This window comes from Macrotis lagotis, chromosome X (genome assembly GCF_037893015.1).
Source record: "Macrotis lagotis isolate mMagLag1 chromosome X, bilby.v1.9.chrom.fasta, whole genome shotgun sequence".
In the NCBI taxonomy this organism is placed as follows: Eukaryota; Metazoa; Chordata; class Mammalia; order Peramelemorphia; family Peramelidae; genus Macrotis; species Macrotis lagotis.
The window spans coordinates 641,861,830-641,877,614 of record NC_133666.1 but is presented as its reverse complement, the minus strand read 5'-3'; the positions used below and the strand labels follow the sequence as shown (position 1 = coordinate 641,877,614).

The 15,785-nt window shown below is 39.0% G+C and overlaps 1 protein-coding gene across 6 annotated transcripts in view; it reads left to right on the top strand.

Annotated features, from left to right (window-relative positions):
* The first annotated feature begins 349 nt into the window (after window positions 1–349).
* Window positions 350–15,785, top strand: part of CIB3 (calcium and integrin binding family member 3) — a 37,902-nt gene continuing 22,466 nt past the window's right edge. For 3 of the 6 annotated variants that reach the window (XR_012472054.1, XR_012472057.1, XM_074204369.1), the window contains exons 1-3: window positions 5,634–6,905; window positions 7,922–7,956; window positions 15,097–15,208. Coding sequence is in view for 1 of the 6 variants with exons in the window: in XM_074204369.1 (XP_074060470.1) it covers window positions 6,855–6,905; window positions 7,922–7,956; window positions 15,097–15,208 (198 nt within the window). In the remaining 5 variants the exon portion in view is untranslated. Of the gene's footprint in view, window positions 1,278–2,876; window positions 3,015–5,633; window positions 6,906–7,921; window positions 7,957–15,096; window positions 15,209–15,785 lie in introns of those variants that run through there. The other 3 variants (XR_012472058.1, XR_012472056.1, XR_012472055.1) reach the window with 3 other exon arrangements.

The following is a 15,785-nucleotide window of genomic DNA, read 5'->3' as shown; positions in this document are numbered from 1 at the left end:
TCATAACTAAAATGATTAGGTGATTGTTTTTCCATCTCCCACCATTTATTCAGGGTCACACAGGAGTTATATATCCTACAAAAAGGGCTAGCTATAGAAATAAAGCCATCCTGTAGAAGATGCTCTGTGATTTCCAAGTGTAATAACAGACTTCCCTTACCTACCCCCTACACTAGGCCCTGAACAAGTTGTAAAAGACCATGAAATTTTAGATCCTGGTGGGTTCCTTGGAATCCTTCCAGGGTTCTGAAACTGTGAAATAACAATTCACATTTCTTTAGCCTCTTGGGGAGAAAAATGTCCTTCTTCACAACAACCTTGTTATGTAGGAAGTGCAATAAGACTTAGCTCTCCTTTATAGATGGGGAGGAAGAAGTTCAAGAAGTTTCCCAGGGTCATACAACTAACATAATAAATTCAATTAAACAAATGCTTATAGTAGACTAGACCTAAGAAGAATGAGACTTAAAAAAAAAAGACTAGTTCTTGCCCTTAAGGAACTTTCAATTTACTGGGGATAGGGAAATATAGTGGGGTAAGAAGTCCATTGAAGAAGGAAGTGGCAAACCACTCCAGTATCTTTGCCAAGAAAACTCCATGAACACTATGGTCCATGGGGTCACAAAGAGTTGGACTCAACTAAATGCTTGAACAACAACAGGGAGATTATAGGAGATATACATAAATAGATTATACATAGCAGACTAGCATGGGGCAAAGGAAAATCAGGCAAAATGTTGAGCAAACTCTTATGACTTCACTATACTGTTCTCCCTATTTTTTTCAATATTCAGGTCAAATGCCATCTCTAAGCATCCTTAAAATTACAAGCCAAGTCTTCTCTAGCCTTTGAATTATGGATCAGATACAATAGCTCCTAGGATGTTGGAATAGAACTCAGGTTATGGTGAACCACTTTGATGAGTGTGGTGGGAATTCATCAGATACAATGATTTATTCATGACCATTGCTCTTTGAATCCCTAGGGCCTTGTCATCTGTCCTGCCACTTTGCCCTTTGGAAACCTGAGCATCACTATCTGCCTTGCTTTAGAACCCTTCTATTAAGTATTGTTTTCCTGCATTCAATTCTAAATTCCTTGAGGGCAGGGGCTGTCCTTGTTGTTGTTTGTCCTTTATTCTAGAAGAGGAATAATGACATCAGGTGATTTATATCTTGACTTGAAAGTGAACTGGATTTAGGTGAGGCAGAGCTGAGCAAAGTCATCCACCTCACTCTCTTCTCCTGAGTCATCAAAGCCCAGTGGCAAGACACAGGTAGGTCAAGATGACTGACCTTGGCCCAGGGTTGCAGTGGGGAGACCTTGACCTTTTTAACTTTGGGTTTTTGGCTTTCCTATTCCTCTCTCAGCTCTGTTTCTCTCTGGAATCAGCTGCTTTTGCTCCCTGGAAGTCCTTCCCTTCACTTCCATTCTCATTCTGCCCTGGTGGGTGCCCTTCTCCAATTTGATGAGCTCCTCCCAGAGGAGCACTATTGACCTCTCATGGGTACTCAAGACATTCTCTCTACACATGTGTATATAATAGCTTTTTTGGATTGTAAACACCTTGAGGGAAACTATGGTTTATTTTGTCTAGGAATGCCTAGCTTTGAATGTGGCCTTGTAGATATTAGGTGCTTAAGAAATGCAAGGCAAATAGAATAAATAGACTAGCCCACACTGCTTCCTGAATCAGACTGCATCTTGAGTATTGTGTTCAGATCTGGACATGGCATTTTGGAAGGAGCTTGTCTGGGCAACCATAATGTTAAATATATTTAAATCCATGACTTTCAGAGTTTGATTTAATTCAATTCAGCAAACTTTTATTTAGTTCCAGATATAAAAGAATCACTAGAGAAACAAAGACAAATAGAAAAATCTTTAACCTAGGGAATTTACGTTTTACTTAAAAGAACTGAGGTTTCAAAATCTGGCCTCAGACATTTAATAATTACTGAGTTGTGTGGACCCCCCCACCCCATTGCCTTGTAAAAACAAACAAAAAAAAAGAACTGAGGTTAGGTTGGAGGGAGGAAAAAGAAACTTCAATAAACATCATATCTATCCTCAAGTATTTGAAAGGCTATCATGTGAAAGAAAGATTAGATTTCCATTAGACCCATGAGGGCAGATACCGTTTTTTGCCTTTCATTGTATCTCCAGAATTTGACACAGTCCTGGTATCTAGTAGGCACTTAATAAAAGCTTGTTGACTTGTTCTGCTTTGCCCTAGAGAGCTGTGTTAGGTAGGAGAAAGGTAGAGTTCAGTTTGGTATAAGGAAAATATCCTTACAGTTAGAACTGTCCAAAAGTAGAATGACCCATTTCAGGAGTGACCAGTCACCATTAGAGGTGTTGGAGTGGAGGCTGAATGATATTGAAGAGGGGATTTTGGCGAAGGAACTGGTTGGAATAGATCTCTGAGGTCCCCTTCACCTTTTGATAGGCTCAGATTCTATTGTAATCCTTGTGTCAGAAGCTTTTGTAGAATGAAGGACTTGATTGTACTGTGAAATTAAAAAACATTCTCTTGGAAAATAACCTCAACCTAGGAAAACTGGATAAATGTATGCCGATTTGCCAACACTTATTTCTTACTTGAATGTTCAGAGTTTACAAAGATAAGGAGGAAAGAGTTATGGACTAATCAAAGGAAACAGCTGGAAAATGCACATGCTCTCTAATGAGCATCCCTGGGGGAAAAATTTAAATGAATTCCCAGTCACTTAGAGTTTCTAGACAGGGTGATAAGTAATAAGTAATCCTTTCACGGTGCTTTAAGGTTTATAAGGTAATTTCATATAGATTATTTCATTGGATCCTATTTTTGTTAAGCAGATTCTCTTTCCCTATTATTCTTGAACTCCCCTAGTGGAGACTGCAATCCTGCAGTACCAGGTTACTACCAGCAGGTGATGTCAGGAGCTACTGTCTTCACAGCACCAACAGATGTTTCTACTTGGCTTCAGGAGCTGCAGGTATGACTTCAGATGTGGAGGCAGAAATTCAGGTAAGATGGCAGATATTTCGAATACACAACTTAATATCCTCTCTCCCTGATACCTGGGAGAGATGACTTCTACTTCAGGAAGTTATCTCCCTACTCTTATTATTTGGAAAGCCTGTTAACAAAGTGCCACATTTTCCCCCTAACAATATGCTAAACATACCCTACCTATATGCTATGGTTCTGTCTACCAGTTACCTTTTTAATAGAACCATGAAAACTCCAGATTATCTTTCAATTATCTGAGGACAAAGGGCAGTGAATTCAGTACCAGTCCTGGATTCAGGAGGATCTGAGTTCAAATTTGGCCTCAGACAGGTACAAATTACCTAGCGGTATGACCTTGGACAAGTCACTTAACCCCACTGCCTTGTAAATAAAGGAAAAAAATCTGAGGAAAGAGTTGAATTCAGGTCTACCAGACTCCAGACCCAAGTCCTAATAGCTAATTAAATCCCAGTGACATCCCAGTCACTGAAATCTAGTCCCTTGGAGAGAACAAAGGATGACTCCAAATCAGCCAATCTTTCCTAGGAAATCTATTCTCAGACATTTTACTAGCTGTGTGATTCCAGGTAAGTCACTTAACCCTGTTTACCTCAATTTCCTCAACTGTAAAATGGGAATCTGGAGAAGGAAATGGCACACCTTTCTAGCATCTTTTTCAAGAAAACCCCAAATGGGGTCATGAAAAGTCAAACTGAAAGAGACAGACTGAAAAATGATTGAACCACAACTCCTTGATTTATAAAAGAAAGCCAACTAACCAGAGCTCACTTATGGAAGGGAAGGGAATAATAAGCTTTATACAGAACTATTATGTGCCAGATATTTTGCTAAGTGACTTACAAATATTAATCTTATTAAACCCTCACAACAACTCTTCATTTTACAGATGAGGAAACTGAAATAGAGATTTTCTGAAAGTGACTTGTCAAGGTTTACATCACTTCTAAGTGTCTAAGGCTGGATTTGAACTCAGTAGAGTGAACCTAGTTTCTGGGTGTGGGCCAGGGAGTGGAATATATGTGCATCTAGGTACTTCTTTCTTCTTAGGAATGGCATTTTTTGGCACAGAAACACATGGCATTGTGAAGAATGTTCCAGTGAACAATTAGACCAAGAGATGATAGTGTCTAGTCTGTGGAGAAATAGCAAGAGTTCCCTCTCAGAAGTATGATATGATGTTTGTCTTTCATTCTCAAAGAAGACCAGGATATCAGGAAGGTGATGCCATGACAAGCAAGAGATCTGGATTTGAGTGAAGGGGAGCTGTGTTAAGTCACCAGTCTCACTTTCTCCTCCAGAGCTCTCTAGGTCCAAGTAGGCAAATATGAATCAGGATGAACAAAGATAGCCCTGTGAGGCAATCAAGGTTAAGTGACTTGCTCAAAGTCACATTGCTAAAAGGTGTCTGAGGTCAGATTTGAACTCCTTCCTCTCATTCCAATGCCAGTGCTCTATCCACTGCCCCACCTATTGACTCTAAGAAGCATAGAGGCAGATACTTTCTTTTTCTATTTGATATAAGAAGGAAGGGATTCATAGATATTGTTCAAGTCCTGTGGCAAAGGGGAAGAAAGAATCTGCATTTCCTAAACAGTATAATGCCTGAATTTAGCCTTCTAGAAGAGAAGAGAGATTTCTTGGGCAGTGCCAGCCTTGGGGGTTGCTTCCTGAGGAACTCTAAGTTTGAGGATTTGAGGGTGAGGGGAAAGAGAGAGAAACAGAGACAGAGAGAGGGGTGGGGGGAGAGGGAGAGAGAGAGAGAGAGAGAGAGAGAGAGAGAGAGAGAGAGAGAGAATGAGAATGGGATTCTGGGAGAATTTCCCAAGTGAACCCTGTAGTTGGAGGAGCCATAAGAGTTAAAATTTCAACAAAAGGGAGCAAGAGATTGGAACCTTGTCTCCCTAATATTAAAATGAATAATTCATACAGTTCAGTTCTAATGGGAAGGTGGTTGACTATCCAACAGCTCCAAAATGTTTTTGTCTTCTGGAATTTCCTGTGTGTGGAGGATGTGGCGTGTCCCCCATGTACATTGAGACCTATGGCAACTACTCCTACATAGTAATGGGCTCATGTATTTCTAAGCAAGCCTCACTTGGACTTTTGGCATCTGACTGCCTTTCATTCCTCTCCCCCCTTCCCCCCTGCCCCCTAATATAGGTGACCACATAGTGATGGAGAGATAGATTTTTTGGAGTAACTGTTCTAAGATTTGCTAGTTCTTGGGTTCCTCAATTGGTGCTGGTTGCACTTCAGAATGATTTTCCTGGAAACTACTGTAATATTTTTTTTTTAGGTTTTTGCAAGGCAAATGGGGTTAAGTGACTTTCCCAAGGCCACACAGCTAGGTAATTATTAAGTGTCTGAGACTGGATTTGACCCCAGGTACTCCTGACCCCAGGGCCGGTGCTTTTTCCACTGCAGCACCTAGCTGCCCCTGTAATATTTTTCAAAGAAGGTAGTAGCATGATTATGAGCTCAAGCTTCAGATTTCTCAGAAGACATCAATCTGGAGAGAGCTGTTTGTATAGTACAGAGTTAAGGTGAAAGTAAACTGCCTATGCAACAGTATCACCATTTGTTTCTTGCCTTAACATTCTAAGTATCAATCTCCTGGAAGAGCATAGTATCAATTATAAATTATGCTTTCGAGTTTGATGTTGTCAATTCATGCTTATGAGTTTTGTGTTTTAAGAATTTCTTTTGAGTAGAGGAAACAAATAGCTGCTTTAGGGGCAGCTAGGTGGTGCAGTGGATAGAGAGCACCGGCCTTGGAGTCAGGAGTACCTGAGTTCAAATCCGGCCTCAGACACTTAATAATTACCTAGCTGTGTGGCCTTGGGCAAGCCACTTAACCCCATTGCCTTGAAAAATCTAAAAAAAAAAAAAGTAAAAAAAAAAATAGCTGCCCTATATCTGATCTTTGTTGTTCAGAGTACCTTTCTGTTTTCCTTTTTGGGGATACCCCAGATATGAGTCAAACTTAAGCTATAAATGATATTCCCTGGCAGTGAATAGAGCCAGAGTGGACCAGAAAAGGAACCTTACCCTTCTTTTTAAAGATTAGGCTCCCTTAGGCCTGAATCTAGTCATGTATGACTGTATAATGTATTTAGTCTTAGAGATACTCATTGACCTCAAGGACAAAAAGGAACAGAAACTCTTGTCAAGGATATAAAAACAGTATATAAAAATCATAGGAATTCTTAATCTGGGGTCCATGAATTTATTTCAAAAATATATTTTCTAGCTGCATTTGAATAGAATTGCTTTCTTTTCTAATCTATATACTTTATTTTTTACATTTAAAATGATTATTCTCGATCTGAGGAGTTCTTGGGTTTTGCAGACTATCAAAGGGGTCTGGGAAATAAACAAAATTTAGAACCTCTTAATCTAATGCCCACACTTTACGGATTAGAAAACTGAGGCCCAGAAAGGAAACATAATTTGCTCAAGGTCACAGGAATTAGTGGTGGAACCAGGATGAGGTCTTCTGCTTTCCAGCACAGGCTCCAAAATGCTCTTCTGCCTACCATATACTCCCTGGACAGAGAATGGGACAGGACAAGATGGGCGAGAAGCAGCTTTGGGCCCTGTTCCATGAGAGGTTGTAATGTGAGTCCTGCTGAAGGTGGGGGCTGGGAGCAAAGGGAGGGCATAGGTGACTGATGCCAGACAGGGATTTTGCTTAAATATTTCTGGGGGTGATTTAGAAATCCTCACAGCAGCAGGGTCTAACTCTTCTTTGTCAGGCTCCTGCCCCTGCTTTTTAAATCAAGTAAACATTGGGTTTAAGAGGAAAGTCATTAGAAGAACAGCCTGAATTTAGACATGGGCAACAAGCAGACAGTTTTCACTCAGGAACAGCTTGACGCATATCAGGTAAGAGCCCTGAGAGGGAAAAACAAGTACTTGCCATTTTTAACTAGTTTAATTCATCATACTACATGTCCAATATACTAAATATGAATCTTTTGGCTTAAGCCTGGAGAAACAAAGATTAAAAACATCTATTTCCCTCAAGAATCTTACAGTCTATTAGGGAATAAACAGGAATAACTACAAGACAAATTTAAATGGGATAAGGACATATAAGAGGTTAAATAGAAAAGAGGAGAGCTTTGGTTCAGGCAGGATCATTTCAGAAACGACCTCAATGACATTCACTTTTTGTTTTAAGAAAGGGAAGGATTTCTATCAGAGGTGAGCAAGGGCATCTCTTCCAATTATGGAAGATGACTTATTCAAATGCAGGGAGATTGGAAAGGACAGGATGAGGATGAAATTAAGGGTTAAGTTCTATAGTTTGACTGGAAAATAGAGTGAAAGGTGGTAATTTGCCATTGGGTTAGAAAAGTCCATTAGAACCAGATTATGGAGGGTCTTGAATACTGAATCAGGAAGTTTGCATTTTCTTTTGCTGGCAGAGAGCCTTTGAAAGGTTTTGAGTAGAATTTAGACCTGTGCCTTGGGGAGATTATTCTGGATGCATGTGAAAGACGACTGGAAAGGGGAGAATTCTCAGAATCTGAGGTGGGTGACCTGTGCTTTAGTCAGGTGTCTCTTTTTGACGGTTTATACTGTTGTATCTTGGATTATAGCACTAACCTAGATTAATCTGTGTGGTGCTGAAACAATTCTACCAGAAATTCAGCTGGTTGAGGAAAAGTACTAGTCAAAATGGTTGATTTGTGTTATAATTTCCAGGTCCAAGGATGACTGACCTTCCCTTTGATTAGACAGTTGTGTTTATGAAGCCCAAGATAGGGTCTGATCACTCTGATAAAAGGTATATTTATGATACAAATGGGAGAATCTTTGCTAATTCCCTGCTCTTTGGAAGTGGGGAGGGGGATGCTTTGACAAACCAACCTTCTTTATTCCCCTTTTTTTTATAGGACTGCACTTTCTTTACAAGGAAAGAAATTTTGAGGTAAGTCTCTTCTGGGACCCCTACCCCGCAATCAAAGGGAAGATTCAAGCTGAGGATGGGTGGTATAGGATCATAGAAATTTTGAGTTAAAGAGATCATGTATTCCAGGGGGTTCCTAACCCAGGATTTCAGGGTCTCAGTGAACCTGAATGGGAAAAAAATTCTATTTTATTTTTAAAAAACCTTTGATTTCCTTTATCATTCTATGGATTTTATCTTATGCCTTTAAAAAAAGCCCATTATTCGGAGAAGGGATCCATCCAGTTTTTATTGGGCTGCCAAAGAAACCCATGACCCCTCAAAAAGATTACCCCTAATCTAATCCAACTTCATCATGTTACAAATGAAGAAACTGAGGTCAATATCTAAGTAACTTGCCTAGGTTTATACAGGCAACAAGTAGCAGAGCTGGCATTTGTATCCAGATACTTTGACCCCAATCCAGTATTTTTCTGTGTTTTTGTTCAAAACCCTATATGAGTTAAGGCTACCAGATGGCAAAACTGCAAAGCTAACAGTTTGTCTTCAGGGCAGAACATATCAAATGATTTTGTTATACTCTGTCAAAAAGGAGACAGATCACAGAGAAATGGAGGGGGGAGTAGAGCATACTTTATTCTTTTTCCCACAGTCACTAGTAGACTGAACTGTCATTCAGTACCATCAGGTTGACAGGCTTGTAATTGATTATCAAATTATCCATGATTTGACTTGTTGTTGATTGACAGCTCAGTTAGTCAATGACAAAGGATTTCTTGCCCTCTCTTCCCTCCCACTACCTGTATACTAATTGAACAGGTGGTCCCTAACAGTGGGAAGTTCATCATGATCTGTTTTCCTCACCCCTCTCAAAACCTATCTCCCACAGCCTAGACTAAGACCAAGTGTAAATGACTAGGAATGACTGGGATTTGATTTGTTCTGTTTAGCCCCAGGGAGCAGAACTAGGAAACAGGAGTGGAAATTGCAAAGAGGCAAATTTAGATTTAATGTCAGGAAAAGTTTCTTAACAATTAGAACTGTCCCAAAGTGGAAAGATCTGCCTAAGATGCTCAGGTTTCCCTTGACTGGAGGACTTCAGGCAGAGACTGCTGGGTAACCATTTGTTATAGTGGTTATAGTGGGCGTTCCTTCATATTTAGGTTAGACTAGACATTGGGGAGTTCCCTTCTAACTGTTAAATTATGTGATTCTCTAATTGATGGCTTTAATGATGAGCCCTGGCAGGACACTGGGGAAAGGAGTGGTGAATTCTGACAGAGATCAAAGCTTTAAGTTAAGGAATGCAATTTAAAGAATAGATAATAGAATTTAGAGCTGGAAGAGAGTTTAGGGATTAACCAGTCCAGAAGTTCTTATCTTGGTATCTGTAAACACTTAAAAAAAATTGCATAACAGTATAGAGTTCTCCTAAAGTCTTTGTTTTAAACCAAAGAAGCTTAAAATTGCATTGGTGCTGAAAACTTAGTTTAAAAGTCTTACTTTTAAGCTTTAACAGATTAAAAACTATACAGTTTTAAGCTATCAAAATTGAAAACTAAGACTCTCTATATAATTTGTTTTCTTTGTAATCTTATGTATTTCATTTATTTTTTTATTCCAAAAAAGGGGCCCTTAGGCCTCACCAGGCTGCAAAAGGAATCTATGACAAACAAAAAAGGGTCAAGAATTACATCTAATTCAACTCTCTCATCTTAGAGAAGGAGAAACAGGCTCACAGAAATGGTAGGCTTAGCCAGTAAAGTGGTTGAGAATGGAGGATTTGTGGCATCTGTGTTCAACACAGGCAGAGTAGTTTTGTTGAGTTTTGGACTTGGATTCTAGAGACCAGAGTCCAAATCCTGATTCTTATACCACCTGTGGGACTTTGACCAGAGCATTTCATGACTTTAGATCTCAGTTTCCACATCTATAAAGAGGGGATAAAAATACTGTTTTCCAAAGGATTGCTTCAAAGAGAGTGCTTTGTAAACTGTAAAGCACCATAGAAATGCCAGATATTATCTTTAAGGTGCTAAGTAAAAACTATCTGGGGGTGAGATTCCAAGTAGACTTATTAGATCTTGGACCTTGTGAGGTTGAGGGTGGGGAGGGGAAGGGAGAAAGAGACGTGAGAGAGTAGTCAAGTGCTGGCAATTTTGCTAGGGTACTATGGTCCGTCAATGACCTTTGGATTCCATCTAATCTACTTCTCATTTTTGTTGATATTAATTAGGTAATTATCCCACTCGTGATCTTTCTATTCAACAGCAAGCATTTCTTAGGAGGCTATAATATATGACACTGGGTTAAGTTTGGGATTGGGGCTATAAAGAGAAAAAAAAATTTACACATTCACTATCCCCTCCCCCCTCCAAGGACCTTATCTTTTATTAGGGGAAATGTGACACCAGCTCAGATAAATACAATACAAAGTGATACACTGTAAGTGCAAAGGTGAGAAGACAAAGTGCTCTAAGAAAATTTGGAAAAGGAGAGCACTTTCAGCTTGGAGAATCATGGAAAGCCTCTTGGCAGAGGTAACACTTGGATTGTAACTTGAAGAAAGAAAGATTCTGAAAATTAGAGATGAAGAGGGGTGGTTTTCTGAACATGGACATGACTTTTGCAAAGGCACAGAAGTCTAGATGGCATTACAAGTTTGGGGAATAGTTGCTTGAATTGGTCTTGAATATGGAGTATATAAGAATGGAAATGTTTCACTTACCTCCATACTCAGATTTGTATCAGTGGTCTCCCACTTTCATGCTGTCTTCCTAGAATGTCCCTGACCTCTGCCATTGTTAGAATGTCTCGTCTACAGTATAGTGTGTTCATTTCTAGGCACCATATTTTTTGGGAGAACCTTGATAGTCTGAATTATTTCCATACTAAATAATAATGATATTAGCATGACACATATTTAGAATTTTAAAATTTGCAGAGCCTTTTATCAGCATGATCACATTTGATTACTGATAACTCTTTGAGGTAGGTACCACATATATGATTGCTCTCATTTTATAGATGAGAAGATTGAAGGCAAGAAGGAAAGAAAGAAGGAAGGAAGGTAGAACTCAATTAATTGATGCATTAAAGTGCTAGTCCAGGAGTCAGATTTTTTTTCTTTTTGTAAGGCAATGGGGTTAAATGACTTGCCCCCAAGGTCATACAGCTAGGTAATTATTAAGTGTCTGAGGCCAGATTTGAACTCAGGTACTCCTGACTCCAGGGCCGGTGCTCTATCCACTGTGCCACCTAGCTGCCTCCAAGGAAGACCAGAATTTAAATCTGGCTTCAGATACTTATTAACTTTTTGATCTAGGGCAAATCACTTAACCTCTGTCTGCCTTAGTTTCCTCAAATGAGGATAATAATAGTATCAACTTCACAGGGTTATTGTGAGGATCAAATTAAATAAAATTTGAGTGACACATAGTAGGCACTTAATAAATGCTTACTTCCTTCCTAAAGTGGAATGAACTGCCTCTAGAGTCAGTGAGTTGCTGACATTAATAGTTTCCAGACAGTTCAGTCATGACCACTTGATAGGTTCTGAATTGTAGAGGGGATTTTTTTGCTGAATAGATACTCACTAAAGTCTCATCCTACTATGAGGTAATTCCATGAAAAGAGATAAAAAAAATACTTTGTGAAGAATTGTTAATAGGTATGACTATATCAGAGATAATTTCTTTTCAGTTAAAGAGACATAGATTGCTCCTGATCCTGGAAACATCTCAGTAGGCATCTCATCCAGAAACCTGAATTTTGGATCTTTGACCTGATCAGAAGGAATTTGATGGACTAGAATATCAGATCTAATTCAATAAGATGAAATTGAAAAAGACTCAAGGAAAAGTTTTATTTACTTATTGTAAAAATCTGGTATCCAAATCCAAGAAGAGAGAGGCATAACTAGGTAGAAGTTTGTGACAAGTACTTAGTGAACCAGAAACTCAATGGGAATTCACTGTGTCATATGGTAGCTATGAAAGCTATTGTGGTTCCAGGGATCAGGACTTGGTAGTCTTGTTGTTTTCTGTCTTGGTCAGACATTTCAAAGACCTGATGATCAGTTCTGCATAACAGATTTAAGGGCAGACCTAGATGAACTGGAGAGTAACCATAGCAGACAAGCAGGAGGATGGAAGTTCTTGAGTTCATGTCAAAAGAAGATCAGTTGAAAGAATAGTTTAAACTAGAGAAGATGTTTAAACTGGGGATATTGAAACCAGAGAATATGTTTAAACTAGGAATGTTTCAACTAGAAAAGACTTTTCCTCTGGGGATGTTTAAACTAGAGAAGAAAAGACTTAGGGATTATGTGATAGCTGTCTATGAAGTAGATACATGTTTATTTTTGTGTGTTTATTTATCTGTGAGGGAAACACATGGACATTTCATAGATTTGTATGAAGCAGACACATGCCCATGTTTGTTACATGTCTATGAATCCACCTATTTCTTGTTTGTTTCCTATATCTATGAATATATGCTTCGTATGTTTGCTTTCATATATCTATCTGTATTTTCATTTGTCTTTGAAGTAAATAATGTCTATTTTGTGTTTGGTTCATTTAGCCATAAAACAACTTGTCCATTTCTCATCTATATGATGAGGACACATGTCCATTGTATATGTTTGTGTCATGTGTTCATGAAGAAGACGTATTTGTTTTGTAAGTTTGCTTCATATGTCTATGAAATAAACATGTTTTCATTTCATATGTTTGTTCCACACACCTGTGAAGTGGGCATGTGTCTATTTTGTATGTCTGTGAAAGACTATTGCCTAAAAGAAGAATTGTTCATTTTGGCCTTCTGGAGGGAAGAGCTAGGAGCAATGGATGAAAATTGCAAAGAAATAAAATTTAGTTCAATTTCACGAAAAGTAACCTAACAACTAGAGCTATTTCAAAGTGGAATGAACTGCTTTTGGGAATTCTGGGTTCCCCTTGTACTGTAGATCTATCTTTGGGCCAAGGCTAGATAACTAGGTTGTAGATGGAATTTTTTTTTTAGGCATGAGTTAGACTAGATGGTCCTGAGGTCCCTTTCAAATCTGAGATTTTGTGATTTTGTGACCCTAGGCATCAGGGTTAGACAGGAGGGATGGAGATTGTTCTCCCTTGCAGGATATTTTCAGCATATTGCTCTCAGGACATTCGAGAAATCATGGAATCTTCAGAAGGTCTGGTCTGGGCCATGTCATTAGTTATATAATTCATCTGCCCTTTGCAAGACCCTCATCCTATTGTATTCTTTACCTGAAGCCCAGACTGCCCGGGTCGGAAGTCTGTCATACCTGAAACCCAAGCCTGGGTTGGTGTTTGATCATGTATTGATTGGAGGCCAAGCCCATAATTGTGTCAGGAATAAGGCATTTATTATTGATGCGAAATCCTTTTCAAAATACTACCCTATTGTTCCCAAGCATGTCCGATGATGACAGCTTTAAATGGGACTTGTGGACTTATCTCAGAAGGACACACTCATACAGAGGAAAAAGTCAGAGTCACGTGGCAATTGAATCCTCTAGATACTAATTTAATAACAATATCTCACATTTATAATTATAGCATATTTTATCAACAAGTCTGCCAATAAACATTTGTTATGGCCCACTATGTGCAAAATGCTGAGATAAGTGCTGAAGATATAAAGAAAAGCAAAAAAAAATAGTCCCTGTTCTCAAGTTCACCAGCTAATGCAACATTTACATTTGATCCTTTCATTGGCCTTGTCAGATTGGTCATGCATTTATTAGTCCCATTATATAGGTGAGGAAACTTAAGTCTAAAAGAGAAAAAAATCATTTGCCTGAGATAGCATAGCAGGTCCATGACTTGTGTGGAAGCCAAGAGATCACTGAATCATAACTCTAGAAATGAAATGGTCTTAAAGACTATCCCATCCAATCTTCTCATTTTACAGATGAGAAATCTGAGGCCTACAGTATGAAAAGGGTCATATCATTAGTACATGCAACATTACATGTCATCACATAATCATTACACAATCAATCAACAAGAATTCATTAAGTGCCTAGAATGTTTCAGGTGAGAGTGCAGTGTGGAGGGACTAGAGAGAAAGCTTAGAAGCTAGGAAGACCTGGGTTTGAGTCCTACCTCTGACCTCTACTTGACTGAGTCAGCCTGGGACAGTCATTTAGGCACTGTGAACTGTATGAACCAGAACTAGAGGCAGATCACTGAGGAGGAATATATCCAACAGGAATACAAAGCATTGATATCCATTTATGGCAGATATGATGGGTGAAATTTGAAACAACTGAGGAAACAAAAGTTTGAGCTTCCAAGCATATTGATTTATTAAGCTTTGTATGCCAGTTGTATAACAAATTGGAACTAGTCCTCCTCAGCTTGGCACTGGACCCGAAATACAGAGGAAGACATTTTTATGCATTAAAAAAAATGAACAGGATATAAACAAGGATACAAAATTAGATAATCTGATTTGTAATTGGAGAAAAGATTAGGGACTTTCCAAGTTGGGAGGGCGAAAATAAAAGGTGCAGTTCCCTGAAATCACAAAAAAGAAGTGTCCCCCTCTAAGGGTTTGTATTAAATCAAAATAAAAAGGAAATAGGAACTGATTGATTGTTGTGTATCAATTTTCAGATGATATATGGGTTACTTGAGATGTATAATTATGAGAAAACTCCTTTTATCAGGCTTCAGATTGGAATGGATTTCTGGTCGGCCTAACCCAGGACTCAAAGGGTCTCTAAGCAACAAGTAGTCACTTAACCCTGTTTGCCTCAGTTCCTCATCTGTAAAATGAGCTGGGGAAGGAAATGGCAAACCACTCTAGTATCTTTCCTAAGAAAACCTCAAATGGAGTCATGAAGAGTTGGATGTGACTAAAATAACTGAACAGCAACACAAAGCAACAGGTAGGTGGTCCAGTTTCCCAGCCATGCAGGGCTAGGTTCAAACATTGTAACAAAGTTTTCTCACAGTTCCCATAATTGAATAAATTTTCTCACATGACAGAAACTGAACTAGACCCATCACTGAATAGAAAGGGAACTGAGCTAGATCCAGAGTTGAGTCACAAGATGGAGTCAGTTTGGTTCATACAATTCTCAACCTTGAGGGCTGCATCCTAAACAGTTCTTTTTCTTCTGTATCCCAGGCTATTTTATCGTTTTCAGGATCTGGCTCCTCAGCTAGTTCCTCTTGATTACAACAGCAATCCCAGTGTGAAGGTGCCATTTGAGGTAATCATCAGCATGCCAGAGCTAAAGGTAAGAGGAGGGAGAGTCTGTCAGAATTCAGTCAGCTAGGCTCCCTGATTGCAGACCTTTCCTTTCCTGGGGCACTTTGGGATTCTTCACTTCCCTCCTCTCATCACTTTGGAATTCCTCTCCTCCTGCCCTGGACCTTCACCCAGCCATTCTTACCAAGACTCAGTGTTCCCCAGTTCATCTGACAGCTCAAAATTGACTGGTCAGTCTATTCCCATGAGGTCCCCTTTCCCTCAGTTTAGCCTATAGAGAGGATAGGAGAATTTGTATAAACCTTTCTTCTTCCTTGTTCCTTAAAAATAGCAATTGGCCATTGTTTTAAGGAAAGAATGTAATAACTTGGTTTGCAGAATTTTGTGGATTTGTATTTAGTTCTGGGAGAATTCTAATGTTACTTTAACATCCTTATGGTAGTTGACTAGTTTTAGCAATTCCAAAGTCCAGGAGTTTTTACTTGCCCTGCTGCCAATTCCTTAGCCCTCATGTTATTTGAGTTTTTCCTTAACATTTTCATAGAATCCCAGAATTTGAAAGCTGAAAGGGACCTCAACTCAGACATAAAAGAACTATAAAATAA